Source organism: Pipra filicauda, unplaced genomic scaffold (genome assembly GCF_003945595.2).
Source record: "Pipra filicauda isolate LSUMZ 115617 unplaced genomic scaffold, ASM394559v2 scaffold226_size1812527_pilon, whole genome shotgun sequence".
Lineage (NCBI taxonomy): Eukaryota > Metazoa > Chordata > Aves > Passeriformes > Pipridae > Pipra > Pipra filicauda.
Window position 1 is genome coordinate 1,154,216 of NW_024104339.1, and position 23,892 is coordinate 1,178,107.

Genomic DNA, 23,892 nt, shown 5'->3' on the forward strand with positions numbered 1-23,892 from the left:
TAAAACCTATTCATTAGCTTGGGTTAAAAACAAATTAAAGACAGTCCTCTAGGAACGGCATCTCTTAGTCTTTGTCTCAAGTGATCTTGAGAGAGTAAAGCAAAAGCTTCAACATTTCCCATAATTAAAGGTTAGTTAAAATCTTGTCCCTACGCTGTAATCAGGCTGGAGTCTGATTGAAGAGTATCGCTGCAATATTTGCTGGCTCTGGGACAAGCTGCAGTCGGGCTGTGGGCAGCAGGAATTGTTTAATCCCTGCGTTTCTTCTGGAGCTAATTGGTGCCCTGTGCCCCTGTAGGAGGTGAACATGTTCCAGGAGCTCTTCCCAGGAAGCTGCTTGGCCAAAACTCCTCATGTGCCTGTCCTGCAGCCCATGTGGGCTCTGGCTCGGCTTGCTGGGAGCTGCAGGAGGGGCTGACGCAATATTGCCAGAGACAAAGCTCGGGAAGGAGCAGTGGGAATAAAGCTGTTAGAAAGCATCCAAAGGAAAGCTATGAAGATGGGGAAAGGTCTAGAGGGGCCATACAAGGAGCAGGTGAGGTCACTTGGTCTGTTCAGTTGGAGAAGAGGAGGCTGAGGTTAGACCTCATCAGTGTCTGCAGCTTCTTCATGAGGGGCAGCAGAGGGGCAGCTCTGATCTCTGCTCTCTGGTGACTCAAGGGAACAGCACGAACCTGTGTCAGGGGAGGGTTAGGTTGGATATTAGGAAAAGGTTCTTCCCCCAGAGGGTGCCTGGGCACTGAACAGGCTCCCCAGGACAGTGGTCGTGGCCCCAAGGCTGCCATAGCTCAAGGAGCATTTGGACAGTGCTCTCAGGGACAGGGTGGGATTGTTGGGGTGACCTGGGCAGGGCCAGGAGGTGGACTGGATGATCCTTATGGGTCCCTTCCAGCTCAGGATAGTCTATGATTCTATAAATTGGCTCTGGGACACGGGGGCTGTGTTTGCCCTGATTTCTAAATATCTGTGGCAAACCTGAGCTTGCTGTGTGCATTTTATCCAGCTTTTACAAATCCCGTGATGCAATTTGATTAATGCATTCTGGCTGTTTTGGTAAACCAGGCTCTGCTCTCGAATGTATCATTTTGAATTTAATACTCATCTCTGGGCTATCAGTAATGTTGCACAGAGGCTTTTTTTTGGCTTCAAAGTTTAAGATGTTTTCGGTAAACTCTTCAAACCCTCCCAAAGGCCCATTGCTAAAGTTCAAAGCAGAAGGCTAATCATCACGAGGTGTTTGCAATTATCCCTCCTTCTGGTGTCATAAAAAGATGATGCTGAGCGAACACTGTGCAAAACTTCAAATGCATTAAGGAAATGCATGAAGTGCACGGCGCTGCCTTCAGGATTTGGAAGGGGGAGGGGAAGCTCCCCTAAATTTAGGATGGTGGGGTTTGTGGTGGATTTTTGTTGGTGTTTTTTTTTTTTTTTTAACTGCTATAAAATGCCTCGGTCATAAGCATATGGTTAATCCAGGGAATTCGCAGAAAGCCATCCATGTGGAATGCCTGTTGCTAAAATAACTCTGCATTTCTTAAACGCCAGCGTGTGCTTCGTCCCCATCCCGGCCCCCCTTTTCCTGCAGCACTGCGGATGCCCTGTTCCAGTTACAACACAGCCTGCTTTTATCCCTGCTTCCTGCTGCATGGAGGAACACGCCGGAGACAGCCGATGCCTGTTCTTGCTCAGGCTCTCCGCAGCTGATCTGGGAATGATTTGAAACAAAACCCCTTAGTCCTTTGGAAGCCTCTGTCGCGAAAAATCATTTCAAGTTTATTAGTAACGGCTGCGGCCACACGTACGTGGAAAAAGAAAGCAGTAAAAGGGGGCAGAAGGGGGGAGGCAGTGGTGGTGGAGCACTTTCTAAAGTAGGGGAGGGGTTGCACAGCCCAGAAATAGTCACCAGGTCTCTTGTTTTCCCTCCTTTCAGGAGGCGGCAGCCGCTTTCCTGTGACACTTAATAATTAAAGATAACGAGAAGCACAGGAGATAAAAACAGAGCTTTCAAAAGCTCCCTGGCTGGCACTTTTGTTCTGGGCAGAGGAGGTTTTATTTGGGGGGAGGTTGTCTCTGTGTGACTTGCTGAGCTTTTATCTCCTTTGCTGCTGTATTTTCTCATTCCCAAGGGCAGCTTGTTTCTCCTTGGGCTCTTTCTGCATATGGCAGGACCCTGTGTGGGTGCTGGATGAGGCTCCCCTGCACCAGCATTGTTGTAACAGGCCTCCCTGCCATGAAAAAGTGTCTCTCTTAGCAACCCAACCCGGCTCCTCAACTAATCCATCCACAGACCGAGCCATCCGTTCTGCTGTGATTGGCTCCGTGCTCCCGCATTCCCTGGATTCAGTGGGAGAGGGCTGAAAGGAGAAGCCTCCTCCATGCCCAGATCCTTTCCCAGGTGGGGGATCCAAGAGCAGGCTCCCACACTGACCAGGGATGAGTGTTTATTTTTTTTGGCTCTGGGACTGGGATGGCTCCTGCACGGAACATCCTGACGGTGAGTCTGGGGCAAAGCTCAGTCCTGTTTTGCCTCTTGAAAACACAGCTGCTGTTAAATAAGCACTTTTGTTTTCTGCAGTGTTTGCAGATAAAGAGGGTGAATACATCTCAGAGATCCTTTGCATTTTCCTCTTGGCCACCTCCCTTCTCCCGTGATGCAGCGGAGCGTGGGGAAGGGCTGTGCTGAGCATTGCCTGCATTTCTGCTCTCACAGGAGAGCCAAGTTACCTCCTTGCTCCAAAAACACATGGGCTGGCCAGTGCTGAGACTCCCTCAGGGTGTGGGGGGTTGCTTTTTTCTTTCTCTTCTTTCTTTCCCCCTTTTTTTTTTCTTGCTGTAGGCAAAGCAGCTGACAGGAAGATGACTGGTAACTTGACAAGATGAATCCCCTCAGTCCACACAGCCTGTGAACAGGCTATTAAAATTATAATCTAATCCTTTATTAAGGGGCATGAACCTGCTCAGGAAAACAGACACAAGGAGCTTTTGAAATCTGCAGCCTCCACCTCATGTGATGTTAAATGGTTTCTCACCACAAAACCAGCCATAAGTGTGCTAATGAAATCTTAATTTTTGGTGTGGGTGCTTCACCCTTCGATGAATCTGTCATCTCTCTCTAATTACTGTGGAATCGAAAAACAACCTTTGCTTCCAAAGAATTAGAGGTGTTTTGCAAAATTCACTAAAATAGCACTGAGACTTTTTTTTTTTAAATTCTAACCTGCACAATATGTATTAAGCAGAACTTGTGGCATCAGCTTTCTTTCAGGAACACCCTGAAATTATCTTGCTGTTTACATATCATCAATTCTTTTGTTCCATCGGGGATGTGGCTCTTTCCTAAATACTGCAGTTATTGAACTGTGCTGTGTATTCATCACTTGCCAAATTTAATGTCAACCTCTTAAGTAGGAAGGTGCATCTTGTGCAGTGTATTTTTGTTCTTTTGATATTAATGGATACCAGTTTTTCAGAAATACTGATGCAAAAAAAAAAAAAAATTCCAGGCCAAGGGTTGGTATGTGGGATTAAGCGTAAGCACTTCTTAACCTTCCAATGGGAAAATACACTTTTATCAGCAGAGAAGCAACAGAGCTGATAAGTTCTGTTCTTGGGCACATGGTTTGTTGTGCCTCTGCTGCAATTTGCAGAATTAGTCAGGAACTCATCATCCTGATCCAGGTCTGTTCCTGGCAGGTTTTTTCAACCGGGGCGTGCTGTGAGCTGAAACCCAAGAGGGGTTAAGTGGGGACCTCTGGCTGCTGCATTTGTGGGGGGGTGTTTTATGTTGTCCTTGGGAGTTAGGAGTCGTTTTGGAGGTCTGGCAGATGGGGTTTGCTGTTCCGTGTTTCCCGTGGCGCTCTGGGAGCTGCAGTAATTGAAGCAGCCTCACCCTGGTGAGGGTGCAGGTGGCTCCTGGCCCTGGGGCAGATGGATGTGTCCAGCCCCATTAGGAAGGAGGTCAGCTGCAGTTTAAACTGGGAGGGTCGAGCAGCCTTTGCTGCAGGAGGATGTGCAGAGTTGTGCTCTTGGTGTGTCTGATTCTCCAGGTTTGTGCAGGGCTGACTGGAACTGCAGCGTCACGGGGGGTGGTGTCCCTGGAAAGCACCATGTCAGAGGGTTAATCATAGATTTTTGTTGGAAGGGACCTTACAAATCATCTCCACCCCTCTGCCATGGGCAGGGACACCTTCCACTAGCCCAGGTTGCTCCAAGAGCCATCCAACCTGGCCTTGAACACTTCAGGAATGGGGCAGCCACAGCTTCTCTGAGCAACCTGAGCCAGGGCCTCACCTCCCTCATGGGAAAGAATTTCTTTCATAATCACAGACTTAGACTAAAGTAAAAGCTTTTTTATTTTGAAGTTAAAAGACACTTCTGCATGTTTTTAGGCTTTAAGGTGAGGTTTGTACCTTTGTGTGAGGAAAGGAGATAGGGTGATCTTGTTCAGCTGAGCTTAAAATATATTTCCTGTCTTAAAACTAAAAAAAAAAACCACCTTCAAGTACATCTTTTTCAGTAAGTAGCAATAAAAATGTGAGTGGTGATTATCTCCATTTTCAACAGCATTGCAAAAAGATAGTCTGAGAATTAAAAAATATGAAGTCTTAAAGCTTTGGGGCCACACTTTGAGAGCACTTCTGTGGCAGCAAAGGAGCAGGGGATGTTTGGTTGCCTGTGGAACATGCCCAGGTGGTTTTCCAGCCAGGGAACATCACAATCTGATACAAGGGGGGTAGTTAGACATTCCCTATGGTCTCAGAAGAGCCATTCTTCAGCAGTTTTTATGGAGATAGATAGGCTGTAATTAACAGTCCATGGAAGCAGCCTGCTTGGAAAAGAAAAAAGGCATGTCCTGGAAAGTCTTAATTTTAACCATTGACTCACAGGATAATAAAAGGGAGGGAAGTATTGAGTTTTTTGCTTTCTGCACATTAAGATAACTGCAGTCTCCCAGGGAAACCTTATCTGGTGGTGGAGGAGGGGACTTTTCCCCAAGCTTCCCAGGCATTGCTGCTGGACACGTGCAGGACTGTGAGATGAGAACTGGGAAGCTTAAAATAATATCAACATAGCTGCACACATGAAGCATATTTTGAATTTAGTTCCAGAGCACTCTTCAAAATACAGGATATTTTACATGTTGAGAGCGTTCAGGATGAAATTTGTGTGCTTTGGCAGTACTGAAATTAGGATGAATCAAACAGAGCAGACTCTTGTGCCTTGTGGGGTTCTTGGGTACTCTCCTGCTCCCCTTGCAGGAGCAAACCAAACGCTCCTTTGGGTGCAGGAGCACAGAGTGCCTGATGTTATGTGTCACCCAACAGCTCCTGTTCTCGGCCTTCCTTCCCTAATAACCAGCACCAAGGATCAGACACGTTCCGGGAGGTTTGGCTGCTCTCTCTGAAAGCGCCAGGTAGGGTTTCACCCTGAGGGACACGGAGCAGCAGCAGCTCAGCCCTGCAGGGACCGGCAGGACCTCGCTGCCATCGCTGCACATATGGCAGTGCCTGGCACTGGGAGGGAGTTCTGTCCTCAGAGCTGTGGGCTCTGTGACCCTGAGAGCTGTTTTTTGTGTGGTGCAGTGCAGAATCTCACCCGAGGCCTCACCGCGCCGTTTGATCTCACCGATGCTCCTTTGCGTCGAGAGAACAGAGGCTGATGAGAGGCAGAAGGACAATTTCAGTTTCTGGCTTGTCCTTGTGTTCTCAGCAGCAGCTCTGAATATTCTTGCTATAACCTCCAGACAGACATTAAAGAAACATATTGCGATTTATGCCCTTCTAAGAGTTACAGATAAGATCTAAATGGCACCATTTAGCTACTAGAGCCAGGATTTAAGTTGTGTTAATTCCAGCTGTTGGGCCAAAAACTCTACAAGTGCTAGTATAATGTAAATATTTAATATAGACTATTGCCATTTAAAAGATTAACAGCTCTTCAGAGGGGTGGAACTGGGTTGCAGTTCTCTGGTTTCCATCAAGTCAATGAATTTTAGTGCTGATCTCCTTGGAAAGCTGATCCAAGCCTCTTGGTCATACTCCATAGAGTGCAGGTTATTTGTGCTGCAGTTCCCCCATCGCAGCCTTGCTTTTGGCTAGACCTGGGCCAGCCCCAAATGAAGGCAATTCAGCCAAATTCACCCTTTTCTGTTTTCCCTGTGCTGAAAAGAAAAGCAGCATTGAGAGAACAGAAGGCTGCTGCAGCAGGAATTATCCCACTGACTTTGGATATTCCTCTGATTTCCAGGAAGACGATGAGAAGATAATCCAGGAGATTCAGAAGGAGGCTGAAGAGGAGCAAAGGAAGAAGAATGGAGGTAAGTCCCAGTCTGTAGCTGTGCTTTGGGATCAGACTGAGGATAATGGGACAACATAGGGTTCCCAGCTGCTGACAAGTCTCTGTGTCTTCACTGGCTTCTGTTCCTCCCAGAAACCCATGTAACTTTAAAGTGCTGTTGCCTGCAGAATTTTGCTGGGACTGTGGGCAGGCACAAGGCTTGTGTCCAGCTCTCATGTCGCACCAGGTGTCGTGGGTGCACAGACCTGTCCCCTCTCCACTTGGCAAAGTAGCTGAAGGGCAGCAAAGCCTCTGTGCTGTGTTGTGGGGGGCACAGGGGCTGCCCCACATCCTGAGAGAAGGGGATGTTCCCCTTTGTGGGATGGCATTGATAAAGCAGCCAGCCTGGAAAGCTGGTGCTGTGCTCCGTGGCACCTGGAGCAAGGGAAGGGTAAGCAGTGATGCTGTGGGGAGAAACAGGCTCTGGAATGTGCTGGGGATGGAAGAGGCCGATGGCAAGTGTCAGACCTTGGAGCCTGGGGAGTTCGGTTTGTGGGGTGACTGGTTCTTTGCTCTCCTCTCTCTGCAGAGAACAGCTTCAAGCGGATCGGCCCTCCCGTGGAAAAGCCCGTGGAGAAGATCCAGAGGATTGAAGTAATCCCTAGACCTGTCCCTCAGAACTTCCATCAACCCCGGATGCCCCCGTACCCCTTCGTGCACCCGCCCTTCCCGCTGCCTCCCGTCCGGCCCATGTACAACAACATCCCCCTCAACATCGGCCCCATCCCCGCTCCCTACGTGCCCCCACTGCCCAACATGAGGGTGAACTTTGACTTTCCCCAGATCAACGTGCAGCTGGAGCCCAACTTGCCTATGCACTTTGGCCCTCAGCCCCGGCACCGGTTCTGACCTGGAGAGTCACTGCAGGGCAAAGCCACCCCATCACATCACCCTCTTCCCCCTCCGGCCCCTCTGGGTTTAACCAGCAGCCAGGGGACTCACTGTCCCTGCACTGCACCTTCTCTAGGGCTTCTCCAAACCTTTGCAATCCAGCAGTTGCAGCCCTGCTGCAACAGGGCTTGGTGCTGCATTTCCAAGGGGTGGAATTCCACCCTGTGTTGGGCATCCAGATGTTTTGTTTTGACAAAGCCTGTTCAGGCAGCTGGTGGGAGGGAAAGTGAGACTTTGTGGAGCACAAGGATACAGCCGTTCCTCAGGGGCTTTCCAAAAATCCCTCCTTCCTGCTGGCCAGAGCAGCTGCTGCACAGTCATGTGAGTCTTGGGAGAAGGGTGGAGAGACTTGGCATCTGAGTAAGACTTTCAGGAACAAGGTAACAGGAGGTGGCTGCCCAATCCTTCTGCCTGCACAGAGGCACAGGGTTGGGGTTCCCATGTTCTCCAGCATCCCTGGACCCTGCTGGCACCTCCCAGCAGAAATAAACCATTCAAAACCAAGTCAATCTTGCATTTTTAGCACTCCTCACTCTGCAAGTGGAGTGAGGGGCTGCAGCAGCCATCCCATTGCTGAGATCTGTGGGAAGCCCAGAGCCGTGTTCTGTTTGGGAGGTGTTAGCAAGTGGCAGATTTGGGCACCCAAATCCTTGGCTGGACTGAACTTTCCCCCTTTGAAGGGCTCAGTCTTTTCCCCCAGAGGTGGGTGCTTCCAAAATGTTGCCTTTGCTTTGCTGTTCTCCTCTGGCATCCCAAACCTCCTCCAGCTTCTGGCTGCAGTGCTCAGACAGAAGCTGGAACCACCTGGAGCTGAAGCTGTGCCCTTTATTACAAAAACTGCCTGGGAAACACCCGGATAGATGTGTAGGCAGTGCTTTGTGCTGTAGCAGGAAAAGTGGGAACGACTCCCATAGCTGTGCATGCAGACAGGGTGGGCCAGGAGCCCCTGTGCCTGAACCCCCACAACCCAACAGGCAACTGTAGCCTCATGCTGCAGGAAGCTGGCTGCTTCCATGGCACTAAATAACTTCTGAAAATGCGTGTGTCAGCTGAACTGGCTTTGGAAAAGCGTGTTCAAAGTTAAACCTGTGTATCGTGGGGCTTAGGAAGTGAGGGAAAAGCAAAACTTCCTTGTGAGAAGCGGCGGGTGCAGTGCTGGGCTGTGGGAGGAGGGTGGCACAAAGCCTTTTCCCCACAGCCCTTGGCTGTGCTGTCTGGTACAGGCCCCTTCTAGAAAAGAAAATGGTTGGAGTGGAAAAAAAAACCTCTTCTTGGACTGCTTTTAGCAGCCCAGTTGTGCTGTTGTTCTCCAGATGGTTTGTTCTGGGCTTCATCCTGTTCTGTCCTGCTGGGAACCCTCTGGGTGCATTTCTCCTCCTGTTATTCTCCCCCGTATTTGAGCATCCAGGTGTTTTGTGGTTTTAATTGGTTTTTTTTCAGGTAAAACTCCCTGTCTCCACCTCACAGCTCCTGCCAACCCCTGTGTGCCGCTCTCCGCAACCCGGCCCCTGTTGGGTGTGCAGGGAGTGCTGGGTGCAGGGTGTCGGTGGGATGCTCCTGGACAGGAGCCTGGGACAGCATCTGGGGACTGCTGTCCCCAGGAAAGTCTCCCAGAGGGGACTTCCATGCCTTTTGGAGCTCAGACAGCAATTTTTCCCATTGCCTGTGGGTCAAACATACCCTGTGGCTGCTCTGCTCGGCTCATCCATGCCGTGGTCTCTCTGACATTAATAACCAACTGCTATTCCCTTGCTGCTGGAATTTTTCTTTTTTTTAAATTAATTTATTTCTGGGGGCTGCAGGAGCTTTATGACTTGCTGCTCAGCTGGGTTTTAGCCAGTTTTAAATGCTGCCTTGCACCGAGTGATTCCTGTGGCAGCCAGGAGCAGGGTGTCCTGCTGGATTTGGGGAGGGAGGGATGTGTCACAGCAGCAGCAGGGGGTAAGAAAACAGAGACAGGTCAGAAGTAGCAGGGGGGGCTTCCCTTGTTGAAAGGCAGTCCTGTTTTTTTAATAGGTGAGATTCTTTGGGCTCAGGGGTTGGTTTAGGTGAGCCCTCCAGGCTCCCTGAGGCATTGGCCCTTCCCCAGAGGAGTGGGGGGGGGCAGCAGCTGGGGCACAGCTCAGCTGCTGAACCAGTGGCCCAAACTATGAAGGAAATACAATGGTGATCCAGCAAAAACTGGTGGTCCAGTCCCACCTTTTAGTGCGTGTCTAGAGGTGTGTGGGCATGGAGAACTGAGCCTTGGCAGAGGGAAGTGCAGAGGGGGAGCAAGGAGGGATGGAGAAGCGTCAGGCAGAGGTTGGTGACTGATCCATCAGGGTCACTGCTGCCCTGGTTATGGTCCTAGAGGAGCCTGGAGGGTGTAGGGGAAGAGAGGACTCTGATTCCCATGTCCCCTTCCAAAACCCAGAGCTTATTTGGGTCCAAGAGAAGATCAATAGATGCCTGGTCTGTGATGTGCACCATGCCTGGCTCTGGGCTCCCAGCACTGCTCCTCTCCCCAAGGAAACACCCCTGGCACCAAAAAAAATTTGCAGCCAAAGCTCATGGCTGTTCCTCCCCCCTAACCTGAGAGACCTTGAGTTGTGGTTTCTGAGTCTCTGTTGATTTATTAAAAAAAGAAGAAAAAAGCCCCAAAACTTACTGCACAACCACCATATCCAGCTGTGACCTGGTCTCTAACTCCTCTATCCCCTTTTCCCTCCTGCCCCACAGTCCTTGGAACCACTTGTTTAAAGGTTTTAAAGGTCAAAAGGCATCGGGGAGGTTGCTGTGCCCAGGCTGATCCCATAACAGGTACTTCTTATGGCTAATTGCAGTGTCCCATTTACTTGCCTTAAAGGTGGAGAGAGAAACTTAGTATTTGCACTTAGCAAAATGTTGTATTAAAAGAAAAAAAACCTGTAAAGATGTGCATGTTCTGCAACTTTGTATAACAATAGCTGAAAATAAATAGGTGGTTTATTTAAAAAAAAAAAAAGTAAAAAAAAACCCAAAAAATATTTTTCTTTACATTCTGGTAGTAAACAGTTCTAATATTCTGTGTGTAAAAAGTTCCTGTATTATATTGTAATTTGAATTTTTGTAAATAAATTTGTGCACTCTGGCTTTTACCTCTGTGCTTTTGAAACAGCCAAAACATCATCCTCCCATCCTGCCTGTGCTAGCCTGGTGCTGGTATAATGCCAGGGCGTGGGGCCAGATCCCAGCCTGTGCCAGTGAAAGCTCCACAGGTCACAAGGCAAAACCCATTTGACCCTCCTGGAACAGCTTAATATGTTCCACATGCTCCCAAGATAAAACTGGATGGGGTAGAAAATGGTTTCCAGTCTCTCCTGTAAATGGAAACCAGGATGGGGAGGAAGGCTGGGGGGGTTCCCCTCTTTGCAAGAGTGTTGGTGAATGTTGGTAAATGCAGAATCCGGCCTTAAGGGGAAAAAAAGAAATGTGTGTTGGCAGCTGGGGGAGAGGGGAAGGATGAGAGTCCTTCCTGCAGCTCCAGAGTCCCTTCCCTGTGCAGGCACCCACTGCCAGAGCCGGCAAAGCTGCCGCCTCCCCAGGCCGGGTGTCACAGTTGGTGCCACAGCCAGGCACACACGGGTGTCACAGTGAGGGCAATTGGAGCTGCTCAGCGTTTCCTGCTCTGCCCTGATTTCTCCCTGTTTATAGTCAGGAATGAACATCCTTCCTTCCTTTGGCCCTTGCAGTGCTCAAACCCCCCTCTGATGGTGACGGTCTCTGCAGGCGAAGCCCTCCCGCTCTCCCCCCACAGTGTGTGTTTGGGGGGAGCTGGGGAGCTTCCCCTTTCCCAAACTTTGCTTTTTTCAAACCAGCTTTACCTTTTTAAAGCCAAGCAGGAGCCCGCCAGTGCCCTGCAGGTGCCCGGCCAGGCTGTGGTGGTGAAGGGTGGCTGCTCTCAGTGCAGGAGTTGGCCCCAGTCCCCCGTAAGCACTTGCTGCACCCCCCCTGCACAGCCAGCACTGGGCCCGGCCCCAGCATCACACCAGAGTGGGTTGGTTGAGTTTCAGGGCTGGTTTCAGCTGTCTCTGGAGGGCTCTGGGCACATCCCAGCCATCCAGGCTGCTCTGGCAGGACACATGGGCTGGGCTCCCCGCCTCCTTCCCTCCTTAGTTCATCTTCCCCTTCTCTGTATCACCGAGCAGAGGGGGCTGATTGCTGACCCCCACTAAACCATGCACCCAAAACCAACATCCCATTGCTCTTCCCTCCTGGCTGGGCCGTCATATGGAGGTGAAACACTGGAGTCAGGAGAAAAAGCTCCCCAAGGGCATGGCTGTGCTCCTGGCTGCAAGGGCAGGAGAGCTGGTTTTGCAGGTGAGATGGTTTTCTGGTGCTTCCCCCTGACCCATCCATGTGTCACCCATTCCCATACAAGCCCTGTGGGCTCAGTGACTTCAGGCTGCTCTGGGCATTTCCAGAGGTGACCCAGACTCCAGCTGGCTTTGGCTTTACACCTGCTCCACGGAGAAGAGCCTTCCCACCATTCCCTTCCCACCAGCTCCTCAGCCCCCTAGAGCCAGCCCAATCTTTGTCAGGCAATTTGGTCCCCAAAGGCTCCACCACCCCAAATCTCCATGGGCTCATGCCTCTCATTTAAAGGCCGTTGCAGCCCTAACAGACCACACACCAGTTTGAATCCGAATGCAGGTTTTATTTTTTAATTAATCTTTCTCCATTTGAAGCTATTTTTTTTTAAGTTATACAAATGGCACTTACAAAAAAATAATAATAATAAAAAAAAATGGACAAACCCAAAACTTTAAATTTTCAGAGTGAGATGTTTTCAGAGTCACGACACCCGATAAGAGGAAACAGGAGAGATGTTGACCTAGTGTCACACGGGAGAAGCTGGAGCGGGAATTACATGGTTGGAACTGCAACAGGGACGGGGAGGAGGCAACACGGGGTGGGGGTGAAGGCCAGCGAAAGTGTGTGTCGAGTCACAGGGTCACGCAGGGCTTCATCAAGACACTTGGTCCTTCAAGGGGCAGCGTGGTGCCGGGGGGGGCACATGGAGCCAGGGGGGCACGGGCAGCCCCTGGATGTGAGTGCAGAGCCGAGGTAGAGTCCCAGCCGGGATCCCCTGCACCGGCAAGGGATCCCAGCCCGGAGTTGTCCCCCTGGCAGGGGACAGTCGCTCGCTCTCCCAGCTGAGTTTAGCACCAAGCTCCTACGGAGGGAGTCCCTCCTCATGGCTTTAAGGCTGACGAGCCCCTGCCTGGCCTCTGGCAGAGGGACCGGCCCTGGTTTGGCACGGCAGCGATGCCGCGAGCACCCTTGGCGTGGGCTGGGACCAGCGCTCCCCCCCGCAGGGGGCCCACGCAGGAAAAGGCTCCTTGGTGTGTTTGCAGGGAGCAAATACCAGCCCTGGGAAGGCCCCAAAGGATAAAGTGCCTTTCAACACCCTAAAGAACACGTAGCATCACCCGTTACAGACAGCGTTAAACTCTAATGCAGACCTAGTACAGACAACAGCTGGTCACACAGTGCCATGGAGAGCATATATAAATAGAGACTAACAAAAATACTGTTTTGGTCTTTTTTTCTTTTTTTTCTTTTCCAGTAGGGTTGTGATTCATGAGAGCCCAGCCCAGGTGCCCCGGGGGTGGCGGGACCAGGAGCTGCCCCTTCAGGGGAGCCCGCAGGAGCGGGCGCTTCCTAATTCAGCATTAGGTGTTCAGTGATTCGCTTCACTGTTCCAGTTTTTTATGAGAGAGGAAGATAAAAAAACAACAAAGGTACTGAGCAAGTATCACTGTGCAAAGTTTGCTAAGGAACTTTTCTATTCTGTAAACCAAAATCTGCACTTTATGCTTCCAGCCACCACCCCGGGGAGGTCGCGTGGGCCAGCCAGGCTCCTGCTGGGACCGAGGACCCACGAGAGGTGGGCTGGATGAAGCCCCCACCCCAGCACGGGCTGGCTCTGTGTCTCCCCATGCCCCCCCCTCCAGGCACAGCAGCAGGACCAGCCTCAGGGCAGGCACCTGCCAGGCTGGACCCACCATCAGGGTCTGGGGTGCTCCTCCAGAGCCAGAAGCGTGAGGAGGGGCGGAGGGACATGAGGAGCGCAGGGCTCTATGAGATGAAAGGCTGAGGCTTTCCAGACGGGATCACCCTAAAGAATCATTTCCAGGTGTATGGGGAGGGGAGGGGGCAGCTTGCTGGCCCTTCTGCAGGGATGTGTGCCAGCACACACCAGCCCCGTCTCCAGGGATGCTGTGATATGTAAGGTCACCTCTTACGGCTCAGCTGGGGATGGACCTGCCCTGAAAGCCAGGAGGGGAGAGAAGCTGCCGGAGCCGGGAGGAGCTGGCTGAGCCCAGCATCGTCACTCTGCCCCTCGTTGGAGCAGGGCAGGATGGGAGGATGCTCCAGGGGACACTGGCAGCACAGACTGAGGCAGTGCCAGTGCTGATATGGCAGAAGCGAGCTCAGAGGTGATCTTATTCCCTTTTTTCAATCAAGGAGAGGATAATCAACTACCTAAGGTGATGCTCGGGGCTGGGAGGGGGATACGGTGGTTTCCAAGCCCAGCAAACCTGGAGGGAAACAGGGATGGGGGATAGAGACAGACCCTTCTACAAAGCTATAGGCAGGCTGCCCCACCACTTTTCCAGTTCTTACAGGGATTTACGGAGACCCACCTCCCACATAATGCACCAACTCTACGGCAGGAGGGAAGGACAAGCCAGTCTGAAAATCCTGTTACAGAGAGGAGAAACAGAACCCAAAGGAAAAGAGGACGGAGGAAGGGAAAGAGAAGTTGGCAACGGGAGGTACCCTAAAGTGCATTAATATTCCCAGAGGGTGGAGGCGTCGATGGTGTCGGCCGATGCCTTGAGGACCCCGGCGTGGTCCCCCTTCAGGTATTTGCCATTGATTTTGATGGCAACTTTGTTATAGTCGCAGAACTCAAAAAAGAAGTCCACGGGGGTGTCGCTGCTGCTGGTGACGGACGACTCGTTCCCCACCATCCAGTACTTCCCAGTGGTATCTGCAGGAGAGGGGACAAGGTGGCCTCGTGAGCCACCATGGGGACCCCGATGGCCGTCACCCCACAGCCACCCCCGGGGGACTCACCCTTGATGTTGTAGGCGCCGTCGTTGAACTCCAGCTGGAAGACGTCGTAGGAGGAGCGGTTGGAGTCGAGGGTGCCGGTCACCTTCCGGCACCCGATGAAGCCGTGCTCGCCACGCAGGACGATGATGGGCCTGTTGATCAGCTTCATCACGAAATGCTCCGTCTCACCTGCGCCGAGGGCAGAGGGGCTGTGAGAGCAGCCGGGGGCACAGAGCAGACCCCACGGCTGGCAGGCAGCAGTGAGGAGGAGGGGCACGCCCCTCACCCGCTTCTCACCCCTGCCATGTCCCCCCGTCTCACTTCACATGAAACACTCACTAAGAAAACTTATTGCCTGCATCCCTGAGCATCACTTGGAAGGAGGGCCTGGCTCAGGGAGGGGACGTTTTGCATCCCCTGCCGCCCCAGTGCGGGGTGGGGTCCCCAAGGGGGTGCCTTACCCGCTGTCTCCATGGAGGCTGCCAGCTGCCCGTTCTTCTTTGCCGTCACGTACTTGCCGTTGGCAGCTTTCAGGGTGATGCGCTTGTCGCACCACTCGATGTCGAAGTAGCAGCTCGCGTTCCTGGGGGGCAGAGAGGGCGGTCAGCGGGATGTGATGGATGGGGGCCCTGCCAGTGCCACCCTGCTGGCTTGGAAAGGGCCACGGCTGGATCAGGAGACCCTGCTTCGATCTGTTTTTGCAGGATGAACCGTGTTGTGGTGGCCATCCTGCTGGGAAGCCCTTGCCCCGCAGGCAGGAGGCAGGCAGGCAGCCAAATGTGCTTTTGGGGTTTCCGCCTGGCTGTCAGGGTTGAACTGCAGGGAAAAGCATTTCGACAGCCCCAGCCGGCTGGGAAGGATTACGTGACCCTGGGGACTTGCCGAGCATCGTGGGCGGCAAACCCCAGCCCATCCCTGGCTTTCTGGGGAATGCACTCACTGCCTGTGCTGGGAAGTGTTTTGGGGCGAGCACCCAGACTGGAAAATCCCCCTTGGATTCCCTTGGGAGATGCAGAGGGTTCCCTGAAGCCCAGGCATGGCCCTGCTTGGGACAGGGGACTCACTTTGTGGAGGCAGTGGACTGGATGCCCCCGTTGGAGGTGAGGGTCCAGTACTTCCCAGTGTAGGTCCGGAAGGCGCATTTTTTGGTGTCCTTGTTGATCTCCAGCTGGTAGGTCTCCTGGTCACCCTCCTCATCCTGGTTGGCTGAGAGGTCCATCCCTATAGAGCAGAGACAGATGGAGCTGGGGATCCCAGGGAGCGGGGGGATGACAACCCACCTCCAGCAGGTCTGGGTGCAGGGCCAGGAAACCCAACTCAGAGGGGCTCCTGCTCCCTAGTTGAGCTTTGGTGACTCCCAGATCCCTCACACAGATCTCCCCTCTGGCATTTTGGGTTCAAATGCAGGTTTTCATTTGGCTGCTTGGTGTTACAGCCATAAATGAGAGCTGGGCTGAGCTGAGGCAGCCGTGAGCTTCCACTCCTGACTCTCCAGCTCCATTATGATGAAGCAAAGACCAGTGTAAATATTTCATATGGAAAAGAACTGCAGTTTTTCCCAAAGATGACAGCCAGGTTACTCAAACCATTAGCAGAGGCCACTGCAGCACCCATGAATCCCAGCTCGTGGCATGTTTAAGGACCGTGGCACCGTTTTTCATCCACAAATTGTCACAGCCCACTGGGGTGGTGAGGTGTGCAGGGACAGGAGGCTTGGGAAAGCCTTGGGGCAGCCAAGCCTTTCCCTGATTCCCAAAAACCATCGGCACCAGCCTGTTCCCCAGCCAGGATGACCCATCCCTGCACCAGAGGGGCCAGAGACAGCACTTCCATGGCAGAGGTGGATGCAGCCAGTCCTGGGGCTGCCACCAGGCCGTGTGCACGTCCAACACAGGCACTGAGCCTGAGGAAACCTGCTTAGTCAGGTCTAGTGGGGCCAAATCTACTCCAGAGCTCTCCAGCTTGGTGGATTTCTGCCTAAAACCACTTTGGGGATGTGAGTCACGAGCCATAGCCCAGAGCCAAGGCAAGAGGCCAAGCTGCCATGCCGGGTTTCAGGGAGGGAGCCGGGATGTGGAGCTCAGCCCCACTGCTCCCTGCCTGCCTATAGCTGGGATGGGTGGAGGTAGGTCCAGTACCACCAGTGGGACATGGATCTGTAACCTGTGAGAGGAGCCCAGGGATGGCACTTTAGTGGAACCAGGAGTTTTCCAGAGCAGAATTCCCACCAGTCGCACCCACCTGGGGAGGGACCATCTACCTCCACACACCAGCCATGGAGGTGCCTTCCCGCAGGTCCTGCAGACACAGCTCCCTGGGGCTTCCCACTGCCCATCTGCATCTCCAATCAGGCATCCCCATCCAGGTGCCCAGGAGCAGCCTCTGCTTTGCATCTTGGTCTCCCACCTTTCCCAAAGGGATCGGGCTTGTTCCCAGGGGCCACAATCTTATCTCCCACATCCAAAGTGGCCTATGGCTGCCACCCCATTCACAGCATCCCCTCTCCTGCCAGGCATCCTCCAGCACCTCCTGCAGCTCCTATCCCTGGAAGTGTTCACAGCCAGGTTGGATGGGGTTTGGAGCAACCTGGTCTAGTGAAAGGTGTCCCTGCCCATAGTAGGGGCTTGGAACTGGATGATCTCTCCTGATGGACACAAAGCCACCATGGTGTTTTGCTCCCCAGGGTATTTGGGCAGCACAGGGGACAGTGGGTGCTGCATGGCCACGAGCCCCAGCCCCACTGGCCACACCCTTGGCTCACGTGGCCGTCCCACACTCGCTGCCTCCCAGAGCTGCCGCGGGCTGAGCCGGCGGTTGTGGAAACATTTGGTTTTCATTTTGCATCCCGGCGTCAGGCAGCTCCAGCTCCAATCCAGAGCCATAAAACTGAGAGAGGGGCTCTGCTGGGGCTCATGGAGAGACTGGGCTGAGCGAGGGCACACTGGGGAATGCTGCCCCCAGTCACTCACCTCCGAACCCCCCAAACCTGTGAGAGCTGTCCACGTGGTTTGAGGGGAAGGAGCGGATGGTGATGTTTCCCATCACTGCACGTTTTGGGGAAGAACTCATTGACCTGCAGGGATCATGCTGGGGAGAGCCAGGGGGATGCTTTGTGCCACAGAGAAAGATCAGATGGGCTGGAGACAGGACAGAGACTGCCAGGAACCTCCAAACACCATCCCCCCTCCCCAGAGACCCCCCACCACAGAGCACAGCACACCCACCACCTTCCCCCACACAAACACTCTTGTGCCATTTTCCACACTCGCTGTTGCACGGAGTTTTGGCTTTCCCTGTTTCCTGGATGGGCCTGGCAGCAGGAGGGTCTCTCACCACCCCCTCCCCAAAAGCAGTGTGGGGTTGGGTTACACCAACTCAGCAGAAAGGAATGCAGCTACGGCTGGGGCAGGAGGAGGCTTCAAAGGGCTGGAACTGAGCTGGAGCGGGAGAGAGTTGGGGGTTCAAATCCGGGCAGGATGGGGGGAACTGGAGGAAGCAGGGGCTGCGAGGAGGCAGATCCGACAGAGATGTCCCCGTGGTGGAGGACAGGCTGTCCCCCAGCCACGCCTCTGCTGTGGCAGCCCAAGGCTGTGGCAGGAGCCGTGTCCACCCGCTCTCCCGCCGCGCCTGGCCCAGCCGCTCCCACTGCAATCATGGATTAATTAACGCTCCTGGTAAATTTACAGTCTGGAGCTGGCACTGCTCTGCATGACCTTGATGAAGCTGCTAATTACAGCTGGAGGCGGGAGGGGGGTGAGCACACGGCGGCTCTTTGGAAGGTACACCTGCACTCCCCAAAATTCCTGGTGTGGGATGTCCTCCGGCTCCGTCTGCAACACGGGTTTGCTACAGGGATCCTGGGGAGGATGCAGAGGTTGGAGGTGGGAGGGCTGAGGCAAGTGTCTCCCCAGGGCTTCCTAATCCTGAGTCCCTGGGCTCAAGGTCCTTGGAGAGACAGGGAAGGGCAATGGGGTGAGCCAGCACTGGAGCAGGAAAGGGCTCCCCAAGTCCTCGGCTGCCGAGGTTTCCAGCTGCTGCCAATCCTGTGGTTTTGAAGGATTGGTGCTGGATCCCTTGCTACTCTCCAGCCTAAGTGGATGTACACAGAGTTCAGAGCACACACATCCCTTCCCATAGCTCCCAGAGATGTGAGCTTCTCCATCTAAAGGAGCACAGTTTGCTGTAGCTGTGTGGAGCCCCACACCACGGGGGGCTGCAGACCCAGTGTTGGGGCATTTATGGCATGTAGAAAACTTTCCCCCTACACTCAACTCGCACAGAAGGTCTCCTATGAGCCATCCTGGGATGCTAGTGAGACTCAGTGGGATGCACTCCATGGAGAGAAGCATCTTTCCCATCCTCCAACTCCCTTTTTAAAAACCCCACAGTTATGTCTGAAAAAAACCAATCTCAGCTCCCTGCACAGGAGCACTGGCAGGATCACACAGAGCCCCCAGTCCCTCAGGACAGCAAGGAAGGATTTCAGGTCCTCATGTCCCAGCAGTCTGGATTTGGATGCTGCACCCAGTGCTGCTGGCACGGGTCGGGTCTGGGCTCCCTGTGGGGCTCTGGCACCCTCCACCCCGCACACGTGCTCCCAGGCTCATCCTGCCCCATCCCTGCCCTTGGGCTGGGCTTACACTGCACCCCTACAGAAATCCAAACAGGTTTTCCTCTAAAGGCAACAGCCTGGAGCTATGGCACCGGCAGCTCCTCTGCTGGGGGTGCAGCCCCACAAGGGGGTCACAGGTGGGGGTGAAACATGAATTTCCTGAATAACCCACCCCTCCTTCCCTGTGGATTTCCTGTGGCTTTGTGGTATCCCCTAAGTGTCAACAGGCCACTTGGCATCTCCTGATGGAAATGTGCATCTATGCCTGCATGTCCCCCACCCTGGAGCCACATCTCCCTGCCTTTCCCGGAGAGGAACTGAGGGGGGTAAATCCAGCCCACCCCATGCTGGGAGGGCTCCTGGCCCTGGAGCAGAACTCCCCATTGCCAGCACCGTGTGCCCAGGCGTGCTCCCATCACCACTCTGCTCGCTCGACCCCCTCCCCAGGCCCCATTTTCCTGGAATTCCTCACTCCCAAGCCAGCCCATTCTCTCCCCCATGGGGGTGGGGGGCAGGGGCACACCGTGGCCGGGCAGGGGGTTGGCAGGGTCCCAGCAGGAGGACGCCAGCGCTCTGCCCCCGGGGACCCTCACGCCCACAAAGGGCCCTTTGTTGCCACAGCCGGGCTAGAAAGGAGCCATTGAGCAGGGAGGAGGCTGCTCGCTGCTGGCAGCACCCCGGCTCTGCTCCATTTGAGGGGCAATGGGGAGATGGGGGCTTTCAGGGATCCCATCCTTCTGGGGCTAGAGGCAGAAGAAATGTGCCAGGGACACCCCCAGCGCCAGGGCCAGAGCAAAGGCAGGGCTGGCACCCACCCCTTCCTCCCCCAGGACTGTTTGTGTTGTGGTCCCCAGTGCCCAGTGTGCAGGGGATGGTGACACCAGCCATCCCCAGGACAGGGAGGAGACTCCAAGCCAGGCGCTGACTTGGCACTGGTGGGACAACACTGTCCCAAAGCTGGATCCCAGCCAAGGGAGCCACAGAAGCCCCATGGCTCCATCCCTGCTCCTCCCATGAGGCACGGGAAGGGGGGGGCACTGCCGTCCCCACTCCCTCCCTGACTCCACGCAGGAACAAGAAGCCTTTTCCCACGAGGCTGTGCTGAGCTGCAGTCGTTCCCTGCCCGCATCCCACATCCCACCTCCCCCATCCCCGGTGGCCATGGGCGCATCTGCCAACAGCACGGCGCTTATCAGCTCGGCGGGGGAAAGGGCTGTCTGGAACCGCTTCCTCCGACGGCTGCTTTGGGGCTGCCTTCTTGGTAACCTTGGGACAAGGCACTTTCCCAACGGGAGGAGGGAGGGCGAGCCCCACAAAGCGGCAGCTCCCAGCCCTTCGCTGCCATCGGGAAGGATTAACCGGGTGGAAACGGCTTCCCTGGCCAAAACGGACTCGAGCGAGGATGTGCAGCCCCAGCGCAGCCCTTCCCTCTGTATTTTGCTTGGAAAGGGGCCGGGCACAGCCCAGAGCCCCCTGTTGCTGGGGAGATTTGTGCATCCCCACCCCCCCCCCCCCCGCCTTCCTGCTCCCCCTACTCCCCGTCCCTTCCAAACCACACAAAGCCGGCGGGTCGGCCAGCAGCATTCCCCCCCGCTCCATGGGGTCCACCACCACCACGGGGTCCCGCACCACCGCCTCCCCGTCCCTCACATCTCCCCCCACATCTGGTTTCCCCATCTCTGGTGACAAAGGGCTGCAGCCGCCCTTCCCCCACAGCGCTGCGGCAACCTCCCGCCATCCTCCCGCCATCGCCATCCTCCTCCTCTTCCCCAAATCCCTGTGCCTGGGAAAACAATCCCCACTGCCCGTCTTGGCAGACTTCATTACTTATTTTTAGGGGGCTGCTTTGCAGCGCGGGACTTGCCCTCGAACAGGAGAAAGGCAGGGAGCTCCTGCACAGAGCTGCCCAGGCACGGAACAGGGTTAAGCTGCAACCCTGAATTATTACATATACACAGAAAAAAAATCCCCCGCTGTTCCTCCAGGCTTTGCTGCAGCGAGACATGCTCGCACCCATCCCGCGCCCGGCGTGCGCCGGCCTGACCTGGCGCGCCGGGGATGTGCCCCGGGGGTCCCACAGCCCTGCACCCCTCGGCAGCGCGGAGAGGGACCCCCGTCCCCCGGCACGGACCCCTGGGGGGTGTGATGCTCGGTGGCCAGGTGGCCACGTGCCCGGGGAGCTTTGCCGTGTGGCACCACTCGAGGCGGGTGGCCCGGTGGCCTCTCGGGCGAGCGGAGGGGACGGGGACGGGCGGTGCAGCGGGAGCGGGGGGAATGGCTGCCTTTGTGCGGGTGGATGCGGGAGTTTTGTCAAAGCCCTTTATGTAAAGCTGCCATCCCAGCCCTCCACAACCAGGGGAAACTCCAGGCCCTTGCGAGGAACCGCAGCCCCACTGAGGACCCGCAGTCCCCCAGCTCCGCAGGGCACATGGCTCAGCGATGCTCGGGGAAGGGGGAGGTTGGCGGAGGCTTTGTTGGGCGAACAATGAGCTCCACAGGAAGGAAGGCGACGGATACAGCCCTGCCTCCTTCACGGCGAGGGAAGACCCCATCCACCCCCTCCCAGCCCCCTTCCCTGTCCATCCCTGCACCCCAAGGCAGGCCCCTCGCCATCCCTCCCCCCCAGGGCACCCTGCGGAGGAGATGCTGCAGGGATGGGGGTGCAGGAGGGATGGGGGCCCCCAGGCAGGCGATGCTGGAGGGATGCAGGAGGGGGAAGGGAAGGGATGTGGGAGGGGTGCGGGGAGATCATGATGGGGGACTGGGGGAGGGACGGCGGGCAGCCATGCTGAGGGGTGCAGGGGGGTGCCCAGGGGAGATGGGGGCTTCAGGGAAGGGGTGTGAGAAGGGGTCTGAGCGGGGGACGATCCTAAGGAGATGGCGAAGGGATGTAAAGGGGTGTTCTGTGGGGTGGCTGCTGCAGGAAGGCAGGGGATGCTGGGGGACGCGGGGGGCTGCTAGGGGGGCGGTGCTGCGGGGGGGGGCACTCCGAGGTGGTTGTTCTGAGGTGATGCAGGGGAGGTGATGCCGGGGAGGTGATGCCGGAGGGATGAAGGGGATGCTCGGGGCAGGAGATGCCCGACGGATGCCGATGTCTGAGGGATGCAGCGGGCTGCTGGGGGCAGGCGATGTCCGAGGAAAGCCTATACTCGAGGGGTGCAGGGGCGCACGGCGACACCCCAGGGACTCCGGGACGGCCGAGGTGTCCCGTTCCCCCCACCTCCAGCGCCCGTCCGTCCCCTCGTACCTTGCCGGGTGGAGACATTCCTATCGTTGCCGGCTCGCAGCACGACCTGCGGGCAGCTCTGCTCGAGGGCGAAAAGCTCGTCCTTGCCCACCTTGGCGCTCTTGCCCGCCTTGAGGGTGCCGCTGGGCCCCGAGGGGGCCAGGTAGCGGCCCTCCCCGTCGCGAAAGGCCACCTTCCCGCAGCGGAACTCCAGCGTGAAGGCGGTGCCGGGCTCGGCGGCGGGGACCAGGCGGCCGTCGCTGCGGAGCAGGCGGTGGTCGCAGCTCTGCAGGCTGTACCGCTGGTCCACGAACAGGAGGGTGATCAGGGCATCCACGCCCCAGGGCACGTCGCGGTCCACGGCCAGCTCGTCGCGGCGGGGCCCCAGGTGCGCGTAGCGCTTGCGGGCCAGGCTGTAGAGGTTGGCCTGGGGGTGCATGGCCAGGTGGACGCTCCACTTCTCGGCGGCCGAGACGGCGGGGGCGAAGCAGGAGAGGCGATCCTCGGTGCCGCCGAAGAAGCGGCGGTGGGGCTCGGACTGCAGCGACCACCGCCCGTCGCCGTGGGCCAGCACCAGGAACCGGCAGTCGGGGCCCGGCTCCTCGCTGTCGCAGCTCACCCGCCCGTCCTTGTCGGCCGCCAGGTACCGGCCCAGGTGGCTCTTGAGCAGGACGGCGCTGGAGTCCTCCCCGTCCTGCTCCAGCGTCCAGATCTGCTTCTTCTTCATGCTGGCGGCCGAGGCGTTCACCTTGAACCCGAACGCCTCCGCCGTCAGGTACCGATTGCTGCAGTTGATCAGCCCGAACTGGATCTGCACCGGCTCCGCCGTCCCGTTCGCCGTCATCCTGCCCCGCCGCCGACCGACCGACACGGACCGACCGACCGACACCGAGAGCTGCTGCTGCCGCGCCCGCCCCGACGCCGCCGCCTTTATAGCGCGGCCGCCGCGGTACCGCCCCCCCCCGAGCCCCCCCGCCCGTCGGGGCCGCCTCCCGCCGCGACCCCCGCCCGCCCCCCGCATCGCCGCGGGGCCCCGCGGCAGGGCAGGACCCCTCCAGGCGCGGCGAGAGCCCCCTCGAATCGCAGGACATCATCCCCCGCTCCATCGCGGCACTCCACTGCATGGAGAAACCCTCCCCTGCATTGCAAAAGCCCCCTGAATTGCAGAAACTCCCACCGGCCATTGCAAGCCCCCCACTGCGTGGCAAGACCCCTCCCTGCATTTCAGGACCCCCACACACAATGCAAGTCGCCTCTGCATGGCAAGAGTCCCTCTGGATTTCAGGACCACCCCCCCATTGAAGGATGCCCACTGCATAGCAAGACCCCTCCCTGCATTACAAAAGCCCCCATGAATTGCAGGATCCCCACACATTGCAAGACCTTCACTGCATAACAAGATCCCTCCGTGCATTTCAGGAGCCTCCTTGAATTGCAGGACACCCCTTCCAACGCAAGTCCCCACTGCATGGCAAGACCCCTCCAGGAACAGTGAGAGCCCCCTTGAATTGCAAGACCTCCCCACTGTATAACAAGACCTGTCCTTGCATAGAAAGATCTCCCTTGAATTGCAGGACCTCCCCACATTGCAAGACCCCCTATGCACTGCAAAATCCCCCACCTGTTATGAGACCACCCCTTGCACTGCAAGACATCGCCTTGAACTGCAAATATCCCTCTGATTGCCCAACCCCATCCTTCTCCAAGACACTGCTGGACCCCCTGCACCCCTCTGTCCCTCCTG

The 23,892-nt window shown here is 55.8% G+C and overlaps 2 protein-coding genes across 14 annotated transcripts in view; one reads left to right on the plus strand and one right to left on the minus strand.

Moving 5' to 3' along the window:
- Positions 1–10,343, plus strand: part of RNF216 (ring finger protein 216) — a 77,174-nt gene extending 66,831 nt beyond the window's left edge. For all 13 annotated transcript variants that reach the window (XM_027713222.2, XM_027713209.2, XM_027713215.2 and 10 more), the window contains 2 exons: positions 6,247–6,316; positions 6,866–10,343. In XM_027713222.2, the coding sequence (XP_027569023.2) occupies positions 6,247–6,316; positions 6,866–7,185 (390 nt within the window). In that variant the 3' untranslated portion in view covers positions 7,186–10,343. The remainder of the gene's footprint in view (positions 1–6,246; positions 6,317–6,865) is intronic.
- A 2,462-nt stretch (positions 10,344–12,805) lies between these two features.
- On the minus strand, positions 12,806–23,042 carry FSCN1 (fascin actin-bundling protein 1). Its single transcript, XM_027713232.2, has 5 exons — positions 22,170–23,042; positions 15,375–15,531; positions 14,772–14,893; positions 14,332–14,499; positions 12,806–14,245 (listed from the first exon to the last, which is right to left on the minus strand). The coding sequence occupies exons 1-5, from the start codon at positions 22,990–22,992 to the stop codon at positions 14,043–14,045; spliced, it is 1,473 nt and encodes a 490-aa protein (XP_027569033.1). The 5' UTR covers positions 22,993–23,042; the 3' UTR covers positions 12,806–14,042.
- Between the last annotated feature and the right edge of the window lie 850 nt (positions 23,043–23,892).

Coding starts and splice junctions, on each gene's coding strand:
- FSCN1 (XM_027713232.2), bottom strand. CDS start 22,992: ATGACGGCGAACGGGACGGCGGAGCCGGTGCAGATCCAGTTCGGGCTG. Junction 15,532..22,169: donor GAATGTCTCCACCCGGCAAG/GTACGAGGGGAC, acceptor TCTGCTCTATAG/GGATGGACCTCTCAGCCAAC. Junction 14,246..14,331: donor CGGCGCCTACAACATCAAGG/GTGAGTCCCCCG, acceptor CCTCTCCTGCAG/ATACCACTGGGAAGTACTGG.